Raw genomic sequence first — 21,774 nt, 5'->3', positions numbered from 1 at the left:
ATTGGAATGTAAATGTACAAGCTAAGTAATTTAATCATTTAAAAAAATATTTTTGATATTGTTAAATTCATTAATTTTGGGGTTTTGTTTTATTTAAAACAAATTAAACTTTATTATGTTTTTCTTATAAAATATATACTTTATTATATTTGTCACCGAATGATAACTCAAGTGATAAGAGCTAGAGACATAAGAGTTAAGTGGGGTGAAGGGTCCTAGGTTCGAACCGAGGGTAGAATTAATTTACTAACATTTTTAACAACTAACATTCACCGATAAAAAAATAGATACTTAACTATATTTTAATGGTAATGCACCATTAGTATAAATTCTTTTTTACACATGTATCTAATGATGGGCAACCAAAGTAGAAATAGAGTTTTTTTTCACCACCTAAAATAATAAAAATACATGACAACATCTCATAAGGATAAGAAACCACCCCTAATAGTAGAAATTTTAGATTCAATGACAACACTTGAAGAATTAAAAAGAAAATAAATCAATATACTCTAAGAAAAGAAACCCCCTTCTGGTGACGTGTCAGCACCTCCTTTTTTTGGCTTATTTTAATCTTTCTCCTCCTTTTCTCCTTCCCGCTCTTCCTTCTGTTTCCCTCTTTGACCTTTTTTATTTTAAAATTTAAACTGTAAAGTCTGTCTCAATTGGAGAGAGAACCAATAAAAAATTTGAGAAATTCTATTTCTATTGTACTTCAGATTTCCTATCTCACTAATCCAAACCCTATCTTTGATCACAATCTCTTTTATCACAATCTGCATCTTCTACACCCATTCGATTAGTTTCATCTCCTCTCTTCATGCTTAAATTCTATCTCTTTGAAGGCTTACTATTTGACAAAAAAATGAAATTTCATTCGTTGTTCTTCTTCCTTGGGGTCCTCACATTTTCATCAGGCTTGATTTTTTATGATTTTACTGCCTCTTTTGTTCTTCTTCTCTGTTGTTCTTCGTCCTCCCTCTTGCATGCAAGGTGTTTGAGGTATTGTTTTCATTCTCTACTTCTACTAAATGTCTCTCTTTTCTCTATACCCAAACCCTTCTCTCTATTTTTCAGACCCTTTCTCTTCTTCTGCCTCTCCCTCTTCCTCTCTAAGCAGCCATCCAACTACTTGATCTAATCATCCTCCAAGGTTTGATTTTTATTTTGTACTTCAGTCTGTATAATTTTTCTTCTATTTTGTTGTGTAATTAGTCCTAAAGAAACGATTTTTTCTTTTTGTAGCACTCTACCTTGACTCTTCTCTGGAGTTTTGATCTGATGCAGGTCTCCACTAAATCAAGGTTAGTTTGTTTTATTTTCTTAAAGGTAAATAGATTTTGTATCTTAAAGTATTAAGTTTTATTGTTATTCATTTCAAAAGAAAAGTTTGTTATTGAAGTTGTTTTGTTTACACAGGGTCTAGCATTTCTTGAGTTTCAATTTGTTGGAGGTTTCCACTAATCAAGGTTTGTTCTTTGCATTTTAAGGTTTACATTTTGTTATCAAAGTTGTATTTTTTTCTTCTTGTGATATTTGCATTTTGACGTTTTCAATACCCTGAAATGGTGTAAATTGAATAAAATGGAAACCCCAAGGAGTAGTACAGTACATTGTTTTGGTAGTAAATTTGAAGTTTCTAAAATGTGAGTGGATGGTTATTTGTGGCCTTACTATTTCTCTTGAGTTACAAATCATTGGAGGTTTCCACTAAACCAGGATTGTTCATTGAGTTAAGGTTTAGATTTTGATTGCACGTTTTTTTTTATCAATTTGTTTTGTTTTTCAGATTTGAATTTGTTTAAGAGCTACTTTTAGAGATTTTGTTATTGATTCTGTTATCAATTCTTTCTATTTTAGTTTTATTATTTTATCTTCTCAATTTTCAACTTAACACTGCTTTTTCTCCCTCTTCACTCTTGAATTTTTAATTATCTGCTATTCCTTTTTGGTTCTTTTTTCTTTGTTGTTCCTCATTCTTTTTCATTCTACCGCCTGACTAATTCTTTTTTATTTGAGATTTTGAATCCTTCAACTTTGAGCTTATTTGTTTTCTATAATGCCTTACTCCTGCTCTCATGCTTTACTCTTGCTCTCACTATTTTGTATCTGAAACAGTTTGCTACAACTTCTTTGAATATAAATCTTTGATATTTTTTGCGTTCTATTTGACCGGTCAGATCTGTGTTCTTGTCAAGATTTTATCTTTTTTTTCTATTTATATTCTATTGTCTCTCTATATTGCTTTTGTTTTCTTACATGGATTGATATTTCGAAGCCAACGAAATGAGTATGTTTTTGCCTTCCTGTCTTTTATGTGCTCCAATCATAACATACATGTTAACCTTTTCTCTGTTAGGTATGGCACGTAAAGCTAACTCGATCGCTGGAGTTGATGAGTCATAAGAAACATGGAAATCAGGAGTCAGAATAACTAATCTGTCAAATCTGGAGTTGATGAGTATATGCCTTTTTTATGGTTCATCTGGGCACCAATATAATCTTGAGTTGTGATCATGGCTATATTTTCTGTTGTAGGACCAACCCAAATATACTCATTTTTTGTTAGATTGAATGGATTTTGATTCCATTTTGACTTAATTTTGGGCTTTCATTTATTTTTTCTTTTGTATATTTTAATTACTTCCGGTTTTCTTCATTATTTCTCTTATAAGTTCCACTATTGTTTAGATTTTTTATTCTTTTTTTTTATCATGCTTTACTAGAGGCTATGGAGCAACTGAAATTAGTAGCAAGTTTTGAAAATAGTCTTAACGAACCTGATGCCCTTTTCGACAAGCGAGTTCCAGAGCACAATATGTTAGTAAGTTAACTCATGTCCTGTTTTGTTTCAATGCTTGCTATTACATATGATGCGCATACTTCATTCTTGGTTGAGGGATTGCAAATGTTTTAAAATAAGCTTGGCTTTGTTCACCACTTAATGGATAAAATGTATCTTCTAGGAATATGTCTTAGTCATTGAGGAGATCTTCAAATGCAAAGTTACAAATGTGATGTTTATGGGAACACGTCTTGGCATATTGTGGCGAACACGTCTTGGGCAGCCATTGATAAATTTTGATTATGTATTTTGGTTATGATTTAATCAATTCATTTGGATTATGCATACTTTGTATTCATTTCATTTTGCTTTCATCTCTTAATTATTTTTCTTTTGTTGATACTCATTTTTTTGAGCCATTGATAAATTTTGGATTATGCATACTTTGTATTCATTTCATTTTGCTTTCATCTCTTAACTATTTTTCTTTTGTTGATACTCATTTATTTCTTTAAGAAGAGGAAAATAAAAAAGAGCTTACTGCCTCTTCTTGGCCTGTCCAATCTAACTCTAGCTAAAGAGTGAATTATAGGAGTAAAATTTATAACTGTGCTCTGACCTTAACATAAGGACCCCTAAAAAAATTAGTTATTGATATTACTCCATTATCAGGATTACATAGTTAAACACATAACTATCACATTGTTGATCTATTTCTGGAGATGATTTTGGTTTCACTATAATGTTTGATTGTGTTGTGCCAGGGAAGACTGAGAGCATGTAGAAGAAGATGGTTAGGCATGATAAAGAAGATAATGTGCTGTTAGGAGCGGATGGTATCTTCAAGTACAACACTTATCTGTGGAAAAATATGGCTCTCTTAGAAGGATATGCTTTCTATTTGGTCATCAGTATACCTTTAATTGGAAATCTTATTTTTGTTTTTAGTTGCCGCTATAATTTATATTAATCTTACAAATTCATTTTTTGCCATTCTCCTACCCTAACATCTTTAGAAATAATTGACTCGAAAGATGACTTAAATTTAAGAATATACCAACATAGTTTTGTCAATATCGTCAAATAATGTGATTCTTATACCATTTTTTGATTAAAAATTTAAATATACATTTCCCTACTAGAATTCCAAATAGTCATGGTATTTTGTTAATTAAAAAATATTTGTTCAACTTACGTGATAAATATAGTATCTCCTATCAAAAAGTTATTGGCTAAATAATTTTTTTTCACTGTTTAAATAAATAATATAATTAATCAACGATGAAAATATTTGTACTAACTAAAATAATTTCTTTTTTATAATTACTTTTTTATAATTATTACAGAATGAACTTTTATGTCATATAGAGATTAGTTTTATTTCCATTTATATGGAGTTAATTTACATTAACTTTTTTACAAAATACATTTTTCAATGTTTATAAATAAATAAATAATTTCATTAATCAATGGGGAAAATATCTATGTCAAGTAAAATTATACTTTTTTAAAAAGGTCTTACATAATAAATTTATATAATATATAAAGATTATTTATATCTTCATTTATACAAAGGTAATTTACATTACATTTTATTATAAGTAAGTAAAATAACTAAAATTAATTTGCTAAACTAATAAATTATTTAAGTAAGATAATTTTCTAATGCTTAAATAAATAATTTAATTGGTTAATGGGGAAATATATATAAGCTAACTAAAATAATATTTTTTTAAATAATCTTACATAATGAATTTTTATTTTATAGAGATTAGTTATATCTTCATTTATACAGTTAATTTACTTTAAATTTAAGTGTAAAATAATTTAGATGTTTGAATAAATAATTTCATTAATCATCGGAAAAATATCTATGCCAACTAAAAAAATATCTATAGTAATAATTTTTTTAAAAAGTTTTTATAATGAATTTTTATATTATATGGGGATTAGTTATATCATCTTTATACAGAGTTAATTTATAAATCAACGGGGAAATATTTATGCTAATTGAAATAATAATTTTTTTACTTATTCTTACATAGTTAATTTTTTTCATTATACAGATATTAATAATATATTCATTTACACAAAGTTTGCATCAAATTTATTATTATATATAAAAAAATTTATTATAAGTTATTTTATGTTCAAATACATAATTTCAATATAATTTAAATTATTTTTCTAAACTAATAAATGATTTAAATATATTTTATTTTCATAGTTTAAATAAATAATTTCATAATCTACGGGGAAAATATCTATTCTATCTAAAATAATAATTTTTAAAATTCTTACATTAAAAGGTTTTATTTATTTAGAGATTAGTTATATCTTCGACTAGGAAATGTCTATGCTTACAAAAATAATTCTTTTTTTAAAATTATCACATAATGAAGTTCATAATATATTGAGATTAGTTATGTCTTCATTTGTACCGAGTTATATTAAATATTTTTTTACAAAATTAGTTTCTCGATCTTTAACTAAATAAATTCATTATAATTCTTGCATAATAATTTTAATTTATTATATAGAGTTTTGTTATGAAAAGAAACTCAAAAAAATATTATTCAGTCATAGATTTCTCATAAACTTAATCAAACCTTTACTATATTATATAGAGGTTACGTTATCTTCATTTATATTGTTCCAAAAAAAACTTTATCTTCCTTTATACAAAGTTAATTTATATTAAATTTTTGTATAAATTATTTTTTCAATTTTTAAATAAACATTTTCATCTTAATTTTAATTTTTTTGGTTAACTAAAACTTATTTAGATTAAATATTTTTTAATTTTTTTAAAAAATAATTCATTAACCAACGGGGAAAATTTCTATACTAACAAAAATTACAATTTTTTAAAACGATTATAATGAATGTTTAATTATAAATAGATTTTTTAAATAAAAATTGTTGAGAAAAATTGATCGCGGTCGACCGACCGCGACCCGTGCATCTGCACGGGTAACTTACTAGTTATATTAAAATAAAAACTAACCTTCAATATAAGAGTATGACTTAAGTAACTAATGCTTCAATCAATATTATTTCAGTATCCCTTATATTAACCTCAATTTCTCACCTTCTTTCTTTGTCCAAGTCCTCAAACATAGGAATTTTTAAATATGATATCACCTACAATATGTACTATAAGTATTTTTTTCCTCATACCTATTTACTTGATAATATTTTACTCTCTCTACTTCAAAGACTGACGAATCCTAAATCAGTTTCAATAAATGAGTGTGACAAATAAATCCAATCAACTAAGAAGAATAAGACACATTTCAAAAAATCATTTCAGATTTAGTAATAGAACAAATGCTTATTTGTGTGTCTATCAACAGTTTTTTTTTTTGGAAACCAAAAAGCATATATTAATAAGGGTTAAAACCCAACACAGGGAAACAATTAAAACAAACTGAAAAATTACAACAGGGAGGCTGCCTAATTAGACTCCAGCATCGTAAAAAAGAAAACTAAATCTCCATCATACTATCCTGTTCCCTTCAGATTCTGTGGAGAATAAGATGAACCACAAAAACCTAGTGAAATATTCCTTGTACATACCACAGATTGAGGTACCCTTAGTAAGCTTATAATACAATTTTGCATACCAGCACAAAAACCAATTACACAAACCGTTGGAGTAGAGTAAAAACACAAACTAATTAACCAAACATAATATAATAACGATTAAAGATCATTACAGAAGAGAGTTCAACTGGTAAACAATAACTACATAGATTGGCTTCTGAATAAAATCCACAAAAGGCTTGGCAACAAAAGACAATGGACAGACATTGTTTTAACTATGATGAACATAAAATAAACACTTCCAACAAAACAAAATGACAACCTTCACTTGTAGAGATAGAAACAGTTAGCAAATAAGACCAATCTATATAATTGAATACTAATTATTATCATTCCACAGTAGCAAGAAATTCCTCATGCACTCCTTCTTTAACTTGAATGCCATCAGGTTCCTTGCCATCACCAAATTCAGATCCATGAAATAATTTCCTCCTTAAAGGCAGGACACCAGTCATTGGAGTGACGCTGCGAGCAGTTGATTCCTCGGAAGGATAACCTTCAAACTGAGTTCCATGGTACTGCATATCACTCATCAGCTCATCTTCATCAAAGCTAACAACATTTTCTGCACCAGCAGCAGCTTCCACACTGTCTTCCTCCAGATAAGTGAAAGGAGGAACAAACTTAGACTGAAATAAACAATTTAAATTACAAGTTGATCAGATAAAAACACATAGTTATAGCTATATTTTCACTAATGACAACATAATTCAGTTGTGCAGATAACTGATTATGAATATAAGATGTAACTTGTACCTTCAATGGTGTAATACTTGAGCAGTTAGGAGTAAACAAGTCCATTGTTTCAGTATCAGAACAAATTCGAAGAACATCATAACAGCAGTGACCATTATAGAGGCTTCCAGTATCATTACGAATCTTGAATAAAACTTCTGCACCAACCAATTTGTCTTCAATCTCACGTGGAAAGTTGGCTGCCAAAGGTTGCTTAATTCAAGCAAAATAATAAGTTAGATCATTCACCAAATAAAATTGAATTACACAAGCAACATGGTGAAAGGGCTTAACTATGACATACATTATACACTATAGCACTATACACAATGATAGCTAACCTGAGATACATATACAAATTCTTCACAAGCTCTTTCAATGATCTGCATAGCTTCTGGATCACCCAAAACAAACACAGCACTTTCAAGCCCATCATAAACCTCAACCTTAACACGATACCTATACAAGTAAGATAGCACTATCAATTGCCATAGAAGTAACAAAATACCGATTGTTTTTTTTTCACGTAAAATCAAACAAACATTAAAACAATGAACTTGCCTATGAATCATTTTCACCATGTTCCTAAAACAACGACTACAACTATAACCATCGTTGACAGATTTCAGTTCAGTATAGCAGCGGCAAGAAGGGTATGCCCAGCCAGCACCTTTAATGACAGACACAATGCGAGCCCGAACAATGAACACACCCCTCTGTAGAATACAATAAAAGAGAAGTCCTAAAATCAGCACCTGATAAAATGAAAACCACACACTATATTCAATTCAACTAAAACACTCATCCAAACTAAATTTCAGCAACCTCCTTTGTGTGAATAAGCTGGGCTAATGTTTTAGCTGGATGCAAGTTAATAAAATCATCTTGCAAGTTCAAACGAATATCACGATACCCAATATATGCAACCGGCTCTTCAATTTCAAAGCCCCTAAATCTACCAAAACATAAAATCAAATGTCAAAATTCAATAAAATGAATGAAGGAATCATTAGGCTATGATATCAACTTGGAATAAGAATACACATATTTATTCAAAATGTTTTACCTCTCAGCAAAAGCTGACTGCTCTTCTACAATAGGATTCAGGTGAAGCTTGGTGACATTAGGAATACTTTTAACCATAAGTTTCCCTACAACAAAAGTTAATACAAATTATAAATAACAGGTCCAAATGATGATGCAAATGATGGAACTCATGAATTAATAGGAAAATAACATAATACCTTCAACATATTTAAGTGCAGCAAATTGCAGCCCAACAACAAATTTTGAAGTCCAATTAGAGCACAGGTACTGAACAAACATCGAAACAATGTCTCCGACAAATAAACAACGCATCCTCCCCCTGTAAATGAATTTGAACCATTGAAATTACAAATAACACCTAGGATTAGGCCCAAAAGACAAATTTAAAAGCACAACAAAGGGGAATGAACAACCCTGTGTCAACAAGTTCCACAGTAATCATTTTATGCATGGTATTATTCTTTATAAGCAGCTTCTCCTTAGATGCGGAAGAAACCAGCCCAGCAATATCTAGTTCACAACAAAGACAAATATACTATATCATTAAAGATACCAAAATAAGAAAAAAATAAAAATTTAGGTAATGTAGATAGTCAGGAAATAGCATTAGAAATTAATTATAGTTTACTTTTATGCAAATAAAACAAACCATCCACTGCTGAAATTAGAAATAACATTGATTGTGATAAGTTATAACCTATCAGGTAGGTAAATGTGTCAAAGTTCCTTCGAATATGCCCAATGTCAAGAAAATCATATCCATCAAAAGGGATACTTGGTTCCACAGAGGGGAAAATCAAAGTGCGAGAGTGCAAGAGCAGCTTGTAACGATGGTTTGTTACACGATTATCACCATGGTTGCAAGTAACCTGGAAAATTGAAAACTTATAGACACAACCAGGAACTATGTTCTTAGTCATTGGGTCTTCCTTGCATACATATGCTTCAATCTTGACAGCCTACATATAAAAATCAAAACAAAAATAACCTCCTATCAACATAATATAACAATAACTAATTAGCAGAATGAAGGAAAAATATAAGAAAGGGAGATTTTGTGTTCAGATAACTATACCTCACGGTCTATCAAAACCATGTTCAAGGATGAATGACTTGATTCCATCATATCTTCAGGAGTCTTCCAAAAACCAATTACACGAACTTTAATTGTCCAGATATGTGGCCACAATGAAAGTTGGCTTAACGTGTGGAAGGGCGTCACAACAGGATCCATAGCTCAGGAACTGAATTCAGATAAAAGATATCGAGCAATAAGAAGAGGAAGAAAGAAATGCAAGTTCACTTCTCTTGTGGTATACTTAACAACTCTTTCTATGGTTGTTTATATAGACAAAAAAACTCTGGTAAGCTTTTAGAAATATCAATTAAAATAACAAAGCTTCATAAGGACTTGCTTGTGAATCAAACCATAACAGAGAACATGCTTGATATGAAAAGGACGACAATCAATTGTGGTGTGACATAACAGGAAATAAGGGAAAGGATTCATGTCACAGGATGGATATATAAATACCTCAAGAATGGAGCATGATGACTTCACTCTACATCTCACTTAAAACAGTAGAAGGTAGGTTGTAATTTGAGAAATAGATTGGATTTAAATTAACCAAAGGCACCATAACTTGAAGTGAACAAACGAACCAAACACCTGCGGATAGTACACCGTAATGAGGGTTTTTGTTTGAACTTACGCATGGAAAAAATCATCAATTGAAATTGTGATTTGAGAGGTCCAAACTCATGTATTGAGTATTTGTACTTCTACACAGCAAATATATATATATATATATATATTAAATATCAACAAATTCAAATCAATTTTGTTAGTACACAGATAAAAAAACCAACTCAAAGTTAGATTGATATACCTTTTGATTTTGACGATGACTTGATATATATAGTTGTTAATGGAAATAAATATTGGAACAACTTTTCAAAAAAATAACAATAATATTTTATATTTAAGTAAATATCTCACTTTTTAACAAATACTCTACACAGGTTGGCCTATAGGATTAGAAAAACAGTATCAAAATATAGAATTTTTTATTTGGTAATAAGACAAATAACTAAATATATTTAAGGGTAATGGATATTTTTAAAAAAAAAATCAGCCATAAAAACTTAAGTAATATAAATATGAAACTACTATAAATATGCAAATATTGAAATCACTATCATGATACAATAACACGTAAGTACCAACATGTCAATTAGATAGGATTCTAATAAAAAATAAATCAAACACATGTCACACAATGAAATCTCCTACAATATGGTGTGACAACTTCAATATATTGAGTGTGGGGAAAATGTGATTTTGGATGAAATGAAATAGTAAAGTAGGTTAAATGTATACTCCACCTTTTTGTATACTACCTCCTCAGCTACTTTTATAAGAAAAAAAAATTCAAAAACTATTTAATAACTATCAATTTATATTAATGTTTAAAAAGGGTGGTCTAAACACCCTAAGAGAAAGTTTGACCCAAATAACACTTCTTCCAATCAAAATAAAGATAAGTTTTTTTTTTTAACGTAAAGATAAGTTGCTATTAGTTATAATTTTATTTATTAATTTTTTAACAAAAATAACATTGACCTATAATATTGTTTTTTGTCAACATTAAATTCAAGATTAATAACACACACTTCTTATTTACATAAATAAGTTCCAAAATAACTCCAACCCCCATTTATAATGAGGAATACACAATAAAATAAAATATACAAATGGATTTTTATTTCAAATTAAAAGTGATCAAAAGATATATATATACCTATAATTCAAACGATAAGAATCAAAACCACTCATTAAAATGATTTCATATAAAAAAATTATATTTTATATGAAATAACACAAGAATCCATTCAACTTAAATTCAACTTAGATTTTTTGTTTAGGGGCACACCAATTATCCTATTTCAGAGGCAACCCTGTTTGGACCAAGCAGATACACATAAGGGTGAAACTGACTCTCCAACCGAGGGTTATTTCGATTCTTAAAATTCAAACCCAAACCTTTATAAACATTGTTATAAACAAGCATATTACATAATTGTTTAGATTAATCACTATAATCTTTTGTCTTAAGATTAGATTTAAATATATACTCTTGTAACAAAAACAAATCAAATATAAAAGAATATTATATTCTTAAAATAATTTCCTTAATCTTATGAAACAAAAATAATATATTCCCAATCTAGATAAGCATTCATACGTGCACTAACATACACAATCTAAATTGTGACCAAATACCTAATCAAATCAATTGTTGAAATATTATTTAACTTTCCACTAATTCATGCCTAATTTCAAAGCAATTTTAAAAATAATCAACCAGATTGGGTATCAAAAAGTAAGTGTAGATTTCAAAATAAGTTGGTTTCAGTTAGGCATTAGATAATAAAATAATATCAACATGGCTAAATAAACTACTTATAAAACCAGCAAATTCAACACAAGGATAACACACTCATACAACTGAATAGAATTGTGAACACAACTCTAACTTGAGTAGTTCTCCCACAAAATTCAATTTCTGACCATAACACTAAAGAAAACTAAGTTGTCCACGTAACACTGGAAAAGCTTGTTCACCAACTACTAATACTAACCCAAAATAACACATTGGAGTTAAACCAATAAGTCCAGACCAACTACATTCTCAAAATTCATCAACGCTATCCAAAAAACAACCACACACATAACATGATAAAGGACTAACATGTGAAAACATGAACACTGAAACTATTTGGCTGAGGGAGTCTCCAAACTTGCATTCTGTTTGCTGCAATAGAACCAGTTCTGTTGAACTCATCCCTGAGGAAATCGCACCAGTCTCCACCTATCTCACCCACCATCTCAGGCTTGACAGAGTCCTCTGCCACAGAACTACAAATAGGATGCCAAACAATCTGCCACTGCGTCCATGTACCATTTGGAAGGCACACCTTAATTTCAGATGGAAGCTTAGGAAAAGCACTTTGCTGAACACATCCTGGAATGATCTACAATAAACAACATCAAGTAAGGAACATAGCAAATTTATAACAAGCACAATGAAAATAATAACACAAATAAACCCCACCAGAGCTCTCTTCCCAGTCATGTGGGCAAGACTAATATCAGGCAACCAAACCAGCTTATGAAATTGAAGCTTGCTGACCACATTATCACACTCATCCTCTGTCACTAAATCAACAATATTTTTATCTTCACTGCTATGAAGGGATGAATGGTTTCCATCCAGAGAATTTCCTGGCTCCTCAACTTGTTGTTTAATCCTGTACTCAATCTCTCTCAAATGGCCATCAAAATTTTTTATGTCAAACCTAGATTCTCTACGGTAGGAAAATCGAATCCACACAATTGATTCCAATTGATGGACAACACGCAATTCTGAAATACCATCAGAAAATCTAGCCTTGTTGAATTGGTACTCAAACTTAACATTGAAAGTATTACCAACAGGATCTCGTAACTCCACAAAATCATCAAGTCCTGGCCCAAAATGATCATCAAATCGCCTTGGAACATGAATATGTACCTAATTAATGAACAAAAAAATTACATCAAACTATATTAATTTCCAACCAAATCATATCTCTAATATGTTAGATGGACCATGTAACAAATCAACATTACCATTCCCACACGCAGTGGTTTGACAAAGATCCTCTTATTGGAATGAGGAAATCTCAGCGAAAAAGGATGCATTATTACTGCACATCAGGAAGACAGTTTTAATAATATAGATTAATAATGAAAACAAAGGAAGAACTTGTTTATACAACACATAAGGAAGTCATGTAGCACCTTTTTTCTACTATAAACAACAGATACAATCATATGAAGCCAAAAAATATTAATTCTCCGAATCTACTATTTCACAAGCTAACAATTCATTGTCCAAAGTAGAGATCAAAACTAATCATACATGCAAAAACACATAGAACATTGTGATTTGGCTCTAAATCTGGAAAGGGAAAAACTTTCATCATTATGAATCTACAACACCCAAAAAATTAAAGATAATTATAAAATAGTAGGATGTTGATCCAGAATTTTCAATCCATCATAAGTTTTTTTTCACTTACTTTTCACTGACTTGGATACAAAATACTGTAAATTACAGAAGTAGCAGATCCAAACATTCCAGATTAAGGTGATGATTCAACAGATTACTGATAAAACAAATATAACATATATCTGCATGCAAGGTTAAAAAGAAAAAAAGTAACTTCCAGATACCAAAGCTGACATCCCCATTCACACATGCAACAAAAACTACAAAACCAGAACACATCCTTCAAATAAAGTATACAAACGAAACAAAAATTAACCAAATATTTATGAAACGGCCATGCAAATAGGCATTACAAAGGCATTCACATACATATATACAAAGGTAGAAACTTTTATGGATCACAGATAACACATGATGGGGAGAGGGGCCAGATTTGATAAAAGCAGTAAATTTCCTAACCCTTACTCTTGAACTGAAGATGGAAGACAGATAGCCACTTTGAGGGAGAAAAGCACAGACACCAGTAAAAGAGAAGTGATTCAAGTTAACAAAATAAAGGAAGAAGAGTTTAAATAGGAGAAACCAACAAAAAGACGAGAGAGAAAAAGAAGAGGTAACGTTGAATGTGTAAAACGGATTTCAGAATTTTAACAGTTCTCAGGTCTTATAATGAAGTTTAATTTCATGTGTCATTGAAATTTAGGATGTGATAAAGAATAATAAGTATTTTTTACTTAAATTAATAACCGAATTTCCAATTCCAAGACTTTTCTTTTTCCAATTTCCACAATAAAAAAAGACATTTATTATTATCATATAACACTAAAAAAACAAATAATTAGGATTTTAAAAAGTGCATGATTAATATATCTACCACACCTAACATTCAAATATAAATAAGGATTCTCAATTGGATCCAATTAAAGCTAATGAATTAAATTTTACCGTAACTTATATAAACAATTATACTAAAATAATAATTGATGCAATTAAGTTTTAAACTTCTAATGTTATTATAATTCTGGATCATAATTATAGATAAGGATGCATTTGGTTTTCCTAGGTAGATAGCATTAAAGAAGGAAAATCGTTAGCATGCTCCTAAGGACCTTTTGTCTCCTTTGTTCATTTTCCTATTATCCTTTACTGCTGGTTAACTGTGGGCCCTTTCTTTGTCATCTTATATGTACTCTAATACTTCCTTCAATATTAAGAACCTGATTGAAAGTTGTTTTCAAAAGCATTTAATGTGATGGTAATTTCCAACAAAAAAGTCTTCAAATTCACTTGATTTTATGATAATAAAATATTCAGGCTAAGATCTAGTGGATAGCCTACAACAAATAAAGAGAAACAAATGTAACAACTTGGAAACAAATTAACAACTTCCTAATACCTTTACTATTTTGAAATATAAACAACTACTTCTGTGAACACAAGCCCTAATTATTACCGGTATGGTTAGACCTATTTGGAAGATAAAATGAACAATAATTTCATATCATGCCAGTGCACATGTATTAATGTAAACAACTTAACAAATAAACAAAAGAGTCTGAAACTCATAACTTAACAAAATGTACATCACAAGTTATCATAAAAGTGCAAGGGATACAACATAAAGAGACTTGGAAATTGGAAATTAACAACAACATACTACATAACATCAAAATATAAATACTACTTATTGTTGCCCTAAAGTTGGAAAACATCCAAATACTTCTCAGATCACAGTCAAAGTGCATGTGGTGGGTTCACCACAATAACCCAACAATGCACAAATGATTAGCCAAAAGTCTGAGAAGCTCCAATTAAAACCAAGGCAACTAACTAAACTTCACATTCACAGCTTTTCCACTTTCGTTCCCCTCAGACGCATTTTTTTGGAAGGCTTGCTAGAACTTGCTTCCAATCCACTACCACTTCCAACTGATGAATATACAGCAGACCCATCACCAGGTAAGATGTCATCCAAAGAAATAACATTGGGGCCAAGCTGTGTTATAGTGTCAGAATTTTCAGGAGTTAAGTTTGATCCTTCAACATCACTTGATTGAACCTAGTAATTCAATAAATGATCCATGGTTAAAAACTTCATATACATATACATATAGTACTATCATTTTAAGAACAAATTGATAAAACAAACACATAAATTTTTTTATAGGAATAAGAAACACACATTGTTTGCAGTTTGAACATTCTCATTGTCATTAAAAGCTTCCACTAAAGTCTCATCAGCACATATACTCTTCACCTTGTAAGAATGATCATACTTTGAACCATGGTCAGCTAACTTTTCAACAATGAAAATCAGCTTTGTACCTATCAGACCATAAATTTCAGCAGGATATTCCCCATCTCCCATAACACCCTGCAAATCAGAATTGATAGCCTTAGTCCTTGGCTAAAGTAATTTTGGGTATACTTAAATGGTAGAAAATCAAAAAAATAATAGCTTTACTGGCCTTGGAGCTAACAACTAATTCTTTGCAAGTCTTGTTAATCAGATTTTGACAATCAGCATCAAACAACACAAATGTAGCAAGGTCTTCACCATCAGAAACCTCAAATTTCACCCTGAATCTAAGATCACAAATAAAAACTTCTAAAATTAACAATTGAAATTGTGAAAATCCACTACAGTAAGGAAAAAACCAAAACAGGACAATTTGATCAATACCTTGGGGTAACTTCAAATACATGGACACAGCAAGCAGAGCAAAAATATAGTCCATCCTCAGCTGTAACAGACCTATGGCAATGGCAAGAAGTATACCACCACTTCTCTCCATCAGTTAAGCCAACAATCTCTGCCATCACTGTGAACCTACCTTCCTGTAAAATAATTAAAGTTTAAAAAATGTGATAGGTCTAAGTTCAAGGTGCATGTGCAGATTTAAACATGAAATATAACCTCTCCAGTACTGTGCAGTTCACCAATACTCTTCCTAGGGAAGAGAGAAACAGAGTCTTGATCAGTTGGAAGCCGACGAAACCCATCATCAATTTGTCCAATAGGAAGGTCAACATCATTCAAATAACACAAGTTTGGGATTGAAACAATTAACAAAAAAATAAATTTATGCAGCAAACTACCCATCACGAAATGAATTAGCCTCAGGCACATCAGGATTCCACATAAGTTTGGTAGCATTCATAACATTTTGTAGAACAACATCTCCTGCACCAAAACACACAACATAAGAACATCTCAAAAATGCTTGCCAAATTATAAAAGTAGGCACTGCCACATAAACCATTTGAATTTTAAACTAAAAACAAATTACAACATCTCTACAACTTCTCAATTTAAAAAAAAAAGATACAATACAGTTTCCACAAAATTTATACATAATGCAAAAAGAGAATAAATAATTACCCTTAAACGTCTTCACCTTAGCAAACTGAATAATTGCTACAGGCATACCATGACCTCCAACAGCTGCAAACTGCCTAACAATATCCACATATCGCCCAAAGAATGAACAATGGACTTCCCCCTTATAGCAAAAAAATTAACTTTCAGTTACAAAAAATACCACAATTATGCAAATAATTACATTTAACCATTACAAATTTCGACCAATGAAAAATATTACATATTACATACCTATCATCAGTGAGCTCCAACACAATAATCTTATTAACATTACCACCCTTCACATATTGCTTTTCAGTAGATATAGCAGTAACCAACCCAATCATATCTGTCACCAAAATTATTCCATATTATGAGTACATATGGGCCAACATGTGCAAAATTTCAATTTTTCTTGCCAAATTATAAAAAGAATATCAACACTAAACAAAATAGAAGAAGGCTACAGATAAAATATCTCACCAACCAAAACATCTGATTCACCAAGGGTAGCAGAGATTTCTTCAGAGTTCTTGAAGTAGAAAGAGTTCAATGGTATGATATCAGATTGGTCACGTTCCACCTTTGTCCTACCATTAAACACAATCTTGAACTCATGTGGGGATGCACGATAAGCTCCATCATTTTCAACAACATTGAAGTATACTATTTTGTAAACTTGGCCCTCAACAATCAGCCTCTTGAATTTCTGGATCATGCCTTTACGTATGACCGCTTCAATCCTCATACCCTGCAAACCACACATTAAATTAAACAACTACTAAAGTTAATAACAATGTTAAATACTACTAACAACTTCAGGATGAACTTACATCAGAATCAACCAAGACCAAACTCATAGCATATGGTTTTGATGGTTGAGAAACTGGAGACATCTCCCATACACGAATAACCCTTACTTTAATCCTCCATGTATCCCTTCCACCACAAAGAGATTTCAATGGACTGTTAATGCCAGCAGTATGAGACATTGGAACTGTTATTACAGTAAGATGCAAATAAAAGAAGAACAAACAAAACACAAACAACAACTTATAACTCAAGTTGAAATAACCAAAGCAAGAGGAGCCTATTTATAGACAACAAAAGATCACAAATTGATGGAGCTCATTTCATCAGACTTTCATTGCTCGTTTTCAGAAACATCCCATTTGAACTGACAACACATACCAATCAAATTGATATATGGCAGAGGAAATCCATAAATTGACCCTAAATTTCAGTTTAAAACCCATAAAATTTGCCAACAAGTACATTTGCTGAGGCAAGAATACTGGGACAACAACGTTTGCTGAGGGAATAAATATGGAGCACATTACCTGCGTCAATCGTCATAGATATGGAAGCTTTTGTCACCCATTACATCAAATCGGAAAACCAGGGCCATAATCCTCCACGATTTGAGTGACATAGGAGAAAAATAGGAGAAAATGAGGAAAACCATTGAATAATGAATTAAAGTACCAATCGTGATTCACTGCTGACGGAAAGAGGTTGAAATTATGGAGAATTTTGAGGGTGAGAAGCGAAATTGCCGTGTGATTTGAGTTTTGTATCAAACGGTTGTATCTAATATATGTTACTTAGGTCAAACATTGTTGAAAAAACTGCCGTCTGTTTTGTTAAATTGGAGTTTTGTTTCAAATCTATCATACTGGATACATGGAGCCCACCTTGGAACCCAATTTAACAAAACTGGCCCAATTCTCATTACACCAAAAAAAAAAAAAACTGCAATTTGAAATGAACAGGAAAAACAGTACTCTTAGTAACACGGAAATAATATGTAGGAGATATCTCCACATCGCCACCACGAAAGTACAAGCTCACAATGTGTCACGCTTTTCTTTTTTGCCAAGACTGTTTAGAACATCCCTATTTACTATCCACAACATCCCTTTAAACGCAAAAATACATTTATACCCCCAAATATATTAAAAAATAACTACTCCAATTTAAAAAAAAAAAAAAAACATAATCCCACCATCTCCCTCTCTCATTCTCGGCCATCATTTCATTATCAATCTCATCAGAAGTTCCAGCTGCCATAATGCTCCTAATAGACAACAAGCTTCACCAAATCTAACATCAAAACCAAAACCTGCAACACAATCTGTAATTTAAATTACGGTAACATCCGCTACTAAGATAGCGGAAGCTACCGCTACTAAGATAGCGGAAGTTACCGCTACTTAAATAGCGAACGCTACCGCTACTTAGTTAGCTAACGTTACCGCCATTTAAGTTGCGGTAGCAATAAAACGTCCGCAGTTTAAATGACGGAATGAACCAGAACTCATATTCTACCCAGATTTACGCGAAAAATAGAAAGAAAAAAATCCAAAATCACACCTATTTTGAGCTTCTATTTTTCTCTTGATCTCACCCACTTATCTTCTACACTGATTTGGAGCTTCAAATACCTCTAAGGTGTGTGATGTGTTGATTTAGAAGATGAAATAGGGATGAGAAGGTGAGAGTGGAAGAGGAAGAAGGAAGAAGAAGATGACGTTGGGAGAGTTTTTTTTTTACTACTTTGTATTTTTCTATGTTGGGGGGTATTTTTGGGATTAAAAAATAAGGGGATGGTGTGGATAGTAAATAGGGAGGGTACAAATAGTCTTGGCCTTTTTTCCCACAATGCAAAGGTAAGTAGGTAACTTGTGTCCCCGAGGGTTAGCTCAAGTGGTAAAGAGCTAGGGGACATAAGGGTTGGGGACGAGAAGGTCTAGGGTTCGAATCCTAGAAGAGAAATTTGAAAGGATTTTCTAACTTACTAACAACTAACCACTAACATTTGCCTATAAAAAAAAGTAGATAACTTGTGAAAATATACATTTTTAATTGCATGTATTTGTCTCACGTTTGAAAGTTTCGTGTAAAACGTCCTTATCAATGCAAAATGTATGGAGTTAGTCCTCGTCGGAGCCCGGAGCTCCGACGAGTGATGAAATGACACGATGACTGTATTAATGAAGCTGTTGTGGCATTTAAAAAAATAAAAAATAAAAAAGTTATTACACATCATATAATTAAGGTTTAATTAACATAAATAACCCTAAATGAATTAACATAATCAATCCCCCCCAAATTAAATCCAATTCCCCCAAATGAACTTCAATTCCCAATCAAATTATGGTTCATCTTATGCAGGGAGCATCTGCCACTTTTCAAACAACACACCTTATCTTGGTGAGTGACGAGCATGGAAAAACAGAACATCTGATCTTGAGAATATGGTATGAGTGACAAGCATGGAATGCTTAAAATCATAAAACTGCTAACAATCTTTCTTCACAGCATAAAAATCATCATTAACCGGAACAGAAACCTCAAGCGTGAACGACACCTCTACAGTGAGAGGATGTTGTCTTTTTCGGTTTAGGGGAGAAAGGTAAGGTCCTAGATGTGTGGGGTTCTGGTAGCGAACAAGATAGTATATTCCAAACCCACTTCAGCTTCTTCTTCAACTGGATCAGTGGTCGCCGGAGCAGGGTGCCACGATATGCGACGATTCTTCTAAAGGGACAATCTTCCTTTGGTTTGAGGGTCTTGAGAGGACACGAGAGTGCAGGTCTTGAAGAATTTGTAAATCATATCATTTGGGTCATGGGTTTGTACTCGTTCTTCTTCCTTTGTTGCATCTAAGTCTTCTTCTTCTTCATCTTTCTCTTGTTGTTGTTGTTCTTCTTGCTGGAGATATGGGAGAAAAATGGGGGTTGTGGAAGAGTGAGGCATCAGATGGTGATGCACGATGACAAAGGGATATGGAGAGAGGTGAAGATGGGGTTTTGGAGTGTAAGAGGAAGAATGGTTTTGAAAGAGTTTTGGTGTGGTGTGAAATGGAAGAGTGGTGAAGGTAGAAGATGCAAGGTGAAATTGGGGAAGAAGAATGATTGGAGGGAGAAGAAATGCAGAAGAAGATGAACCCTAATTTGATTGGAATTGGGATGTATTTGGGGGAATTGGATTTAATTTGGGGGGAATTGATTATGTTGATTAGTTTAGGGTTATTTTCATTAATTGGGTTAAATTATCTTATGTGGTATTTATTTTTAATTTATTTTAAAAAAAATTCATAGCAGCTCACTTAACCTAGTCAACATGACACTTCAGCACTCGTCGGAGCTCCGGGCTCCGGCGAGGACTGGCTCCATACGTTTTACTTTGATGATGACGTTTTACACAAAATTTTCCGAGGAGGGACCTAGTTCAGACGGTGAGTAGGGATGGCAATGGTAGAGTTTGGGTAGGGTACTATAGTACCCATCCCCATACCCGCGTTTTCAAAAAGTACTCGTACCCGTCCCCATACCCGCGTGGGTAGCAACCCGAATGCCCGTCCCCGTACCCTGTGGGTACCTATATGCCCGTACTCGTACCCGTTACCCACAATTTAGCTAGCGAAAATTTAACTTTCTTCATTAAAAATCAAAATATAAATTTTATTATAAAATAAAAAGCATAAATTAAAAATACAAACGATCATCCGAATGTTTAAGAAGTAAAATCATTAGAATAGGTATAAATTTTATATAAAAAATAAGCGAGAGTTGACGCTTTAAATTTATAAATTTAGATTATTAATAAACTCCTAAAGTTGTCGGTTAATAATTTATTTTAAAAATAAGTGAGAATAATTATGAACTGTGTTAGGAACCTTAATCCTAACAATTGAGAACTGTAAAGAAAGTGTAAGAACTGAATTGATAGATTGCTTATTTGATGATAAAAAGGGATTACAACAGAAAGGGAATGGAATCCAATTCTGACACAGAGCTAGGCTCCTATAGGAAGCTCAAAGCTTCCTACTCATATCTCTACTTAGCTTAGAATCAAGATACCCTCTCAACCTTTCCTTCCTCCCTCTATATTGTTAGATGGTCATTACAATCATAATCCTCTCTCTCTATTCTGTTAGGGAGTTACTAAGTATTCCCCTTTCTACCCCTTCTAGAATACCCTCCAAACCTTAGGCCCATTCATCCTATGATGCACCAATATGTCACCCTCCAAGCCCATCCCCGGATCAGTCCTAACAATCCTGCTACTGAATTTCCGGGGTCTAACAATACCACCTACTGAAAAATCAACCTTGTCCTCAAGGTTGAAGGATGGGGATTGACTCTTGATAGTGAGGACGTCCTCCCAAGGCGCTTCATCGA

At 31.9% G+C, this 21,774-nt stretch overlaps 3 protein-coding genes and 1 long non-coding RNA gene across 5 annotated transcripts; 1 reads left to right on the top strand and 3 right to left on the bottom strand.

Annotated features, from left to right (window-relative positions):
- The first annotated feature begins 742 nt into the window (after positions 1-742).
- LOC130735243 (uncharacterized) lies at positions 743-3,737 on the top strand. 2 transcript variants are annotated; one of them, XR_009018347.1, is made up of 6 exons: positions 743-1,002; positions 1,078-1,153; positions 1,246-1,304; positions 1,420-1,469; positions 2,360-2,820; positions 3,550-3,737. It is a non-coding gene; the product is annotated as an uncharacterized LOC130735243 (long non-coding RNA). The 2 variants fall into 2 exon arrangements; XR_009018346.1 differs by having other exon boundaries at positions 743-1,153.
- A 2,983-nt stretch (positions 3,738-6,720) lies between these two features.
- Positions 6,721-9,407, bottom strand: LOC130736011 (uncharacterized). Its single transcript, XM_057587872.1, has 10 exons — positions 9,249-9,407; positions 8,871-9,132; positions 8,587-8,683; positions 8,371-8,492; positions 8,193-8,277; positions 7,952-8,081; positions 7,688-7,842; positions 7,468-7,585; positions 7,148-7,339; positions 6,721-7,020 (listed from the first exon to the last, which is right to left on the bottom strand). Exons 1-10 carry the CDS (start codon positions 9,405-9,407, stop codon positions 6,721-6,723), a joined length of 1,620 nt encoding a protein of 539 aa, XP_057443855.1.
- A 5,437-nt stretch (positions 9,408-14,844) lies between these two features.
- LOC130735242 (uncharacterized) lies at positions 14,845-16,261 on the bottom strand. The gene is made up of 4 exons (XM_057587319.1): positions 16,145-16,261; positions 15,911-16,065; positions 15,410-15,813; positions 14,845-15,286 (listed from the first exon to the last, which is right to left on the bottom strand). The coding sequence occupies exons 3-4, from the start codon at positions 15,593-15,595 to the stop codon at positions 15,071-15,073; spliced, it is 402 nt and encodes a 133-aa protein (XP_057443302.1). The 5' UTR covers positions 15,596-15,813; positions 15,911-16,065; positions 16,145-16,261; the 3' UTR covers positions 14,845-15,070.
- Positions 16,262-16,745: 484 nt separating this feature from the next.
- Positions 16,746-18,186, bottom strand: LOC130736010 (uncharacterized). Its single transcript, XM_057587871.1, has 5 exons — positions 17,929-18,186; positions 17,422-17,554; positions 17,072-17,339; positions 16,841-16,937; positions 16,746-16,749 (listed from the first exon to the last, which is right to left on the bottom strand). Exons 2-5 carry the CDS (start codon positions 17,482-17,484, stop codon positions 16,746-16,748), a joined length of 432 nt encoding a protein of 143 aa, XP_057443854.1. The 5' UTR covers positions 17,485-17,554; positions 17,929-18,186.
- Positions 18,187-21,774: the final 3,588 nt, after the last annotated feature.

Source organism: Lotus japonicus, chromosome 2, assembly GCF_012489685.1.
Source record: "Lotus japonicus ecotype B-129 chromosome 2, LjGifu_v1.2".
NCBI classification, from domain to species: Eukaryota; Viridiplantae; Streptophyta; class Magnoliopsida; order Fabales; family Fabaceae; genus Lotus; species Lotus japonicus.
Note: the sequence above shows the minus strand (reverse complement) of the source record. Positions and strands in the feature narration are given on the sequence as shown.

Bases quoted from the DNA above. Each gene is read 5' to 3' on its own strand.
- LOC130736011 (XM_057587872.1), bottom strand. From the start codon at position 9,407: ATGGATCCTGTTGTGACGCCCTTCCACACGTTAAGCCAACTTTCATTG. The intron at 8,493-8,586 runs GTTGTTCATTCC...ATTCATTTACAG, and splicing joins GTGGAACTTGTTGACACAGG to GGGGAGGATGCGTTGTTTAT. The intron at 8,278-8,370 runs GTATTATGTTAT...CTTTTGTTGTAG, and splicing joins TGCACTTAAATATGTTGAAG to GGAAACTTATGGTTAAAAGT.
- LOC130735242 (XM_057587319.1), bottom strand. From the start codon at position 15,595: ATGGGAGATGGGGAATATCCTGCTGAAATTTATGGTCTGATAGGTACA. The intron at 15,287-15,409 runs GTGTGTTTCTTA...TTGAATTACTAG, and splicing joins ATGTTCAAACTGCAAACAAT to GTTCAATCAAGTGATGTTGA.
- LOC130736010 (XM_057587871.1), bottom strand. From the start codon at position 17,484: ATGTCTCCAGTTTCTCAACCATCAAAACCATATGCTATGAGTTTGGTC. The intron at 17,340-17,421 runs GTAAGTTCATCC...TGTGGTTTGCAG, and splicing joins TGGTCTTGGTTGATTCTGAT to GGTATGAGGATTGAAGCGGT. The intron at 16,938-17,071 runs GTGAGATATTTT...TTTTGGTGACAG, and splicing joins TGAATCAGATGTTTTGGTTG to ATATGATTGGGTTGGTTACT.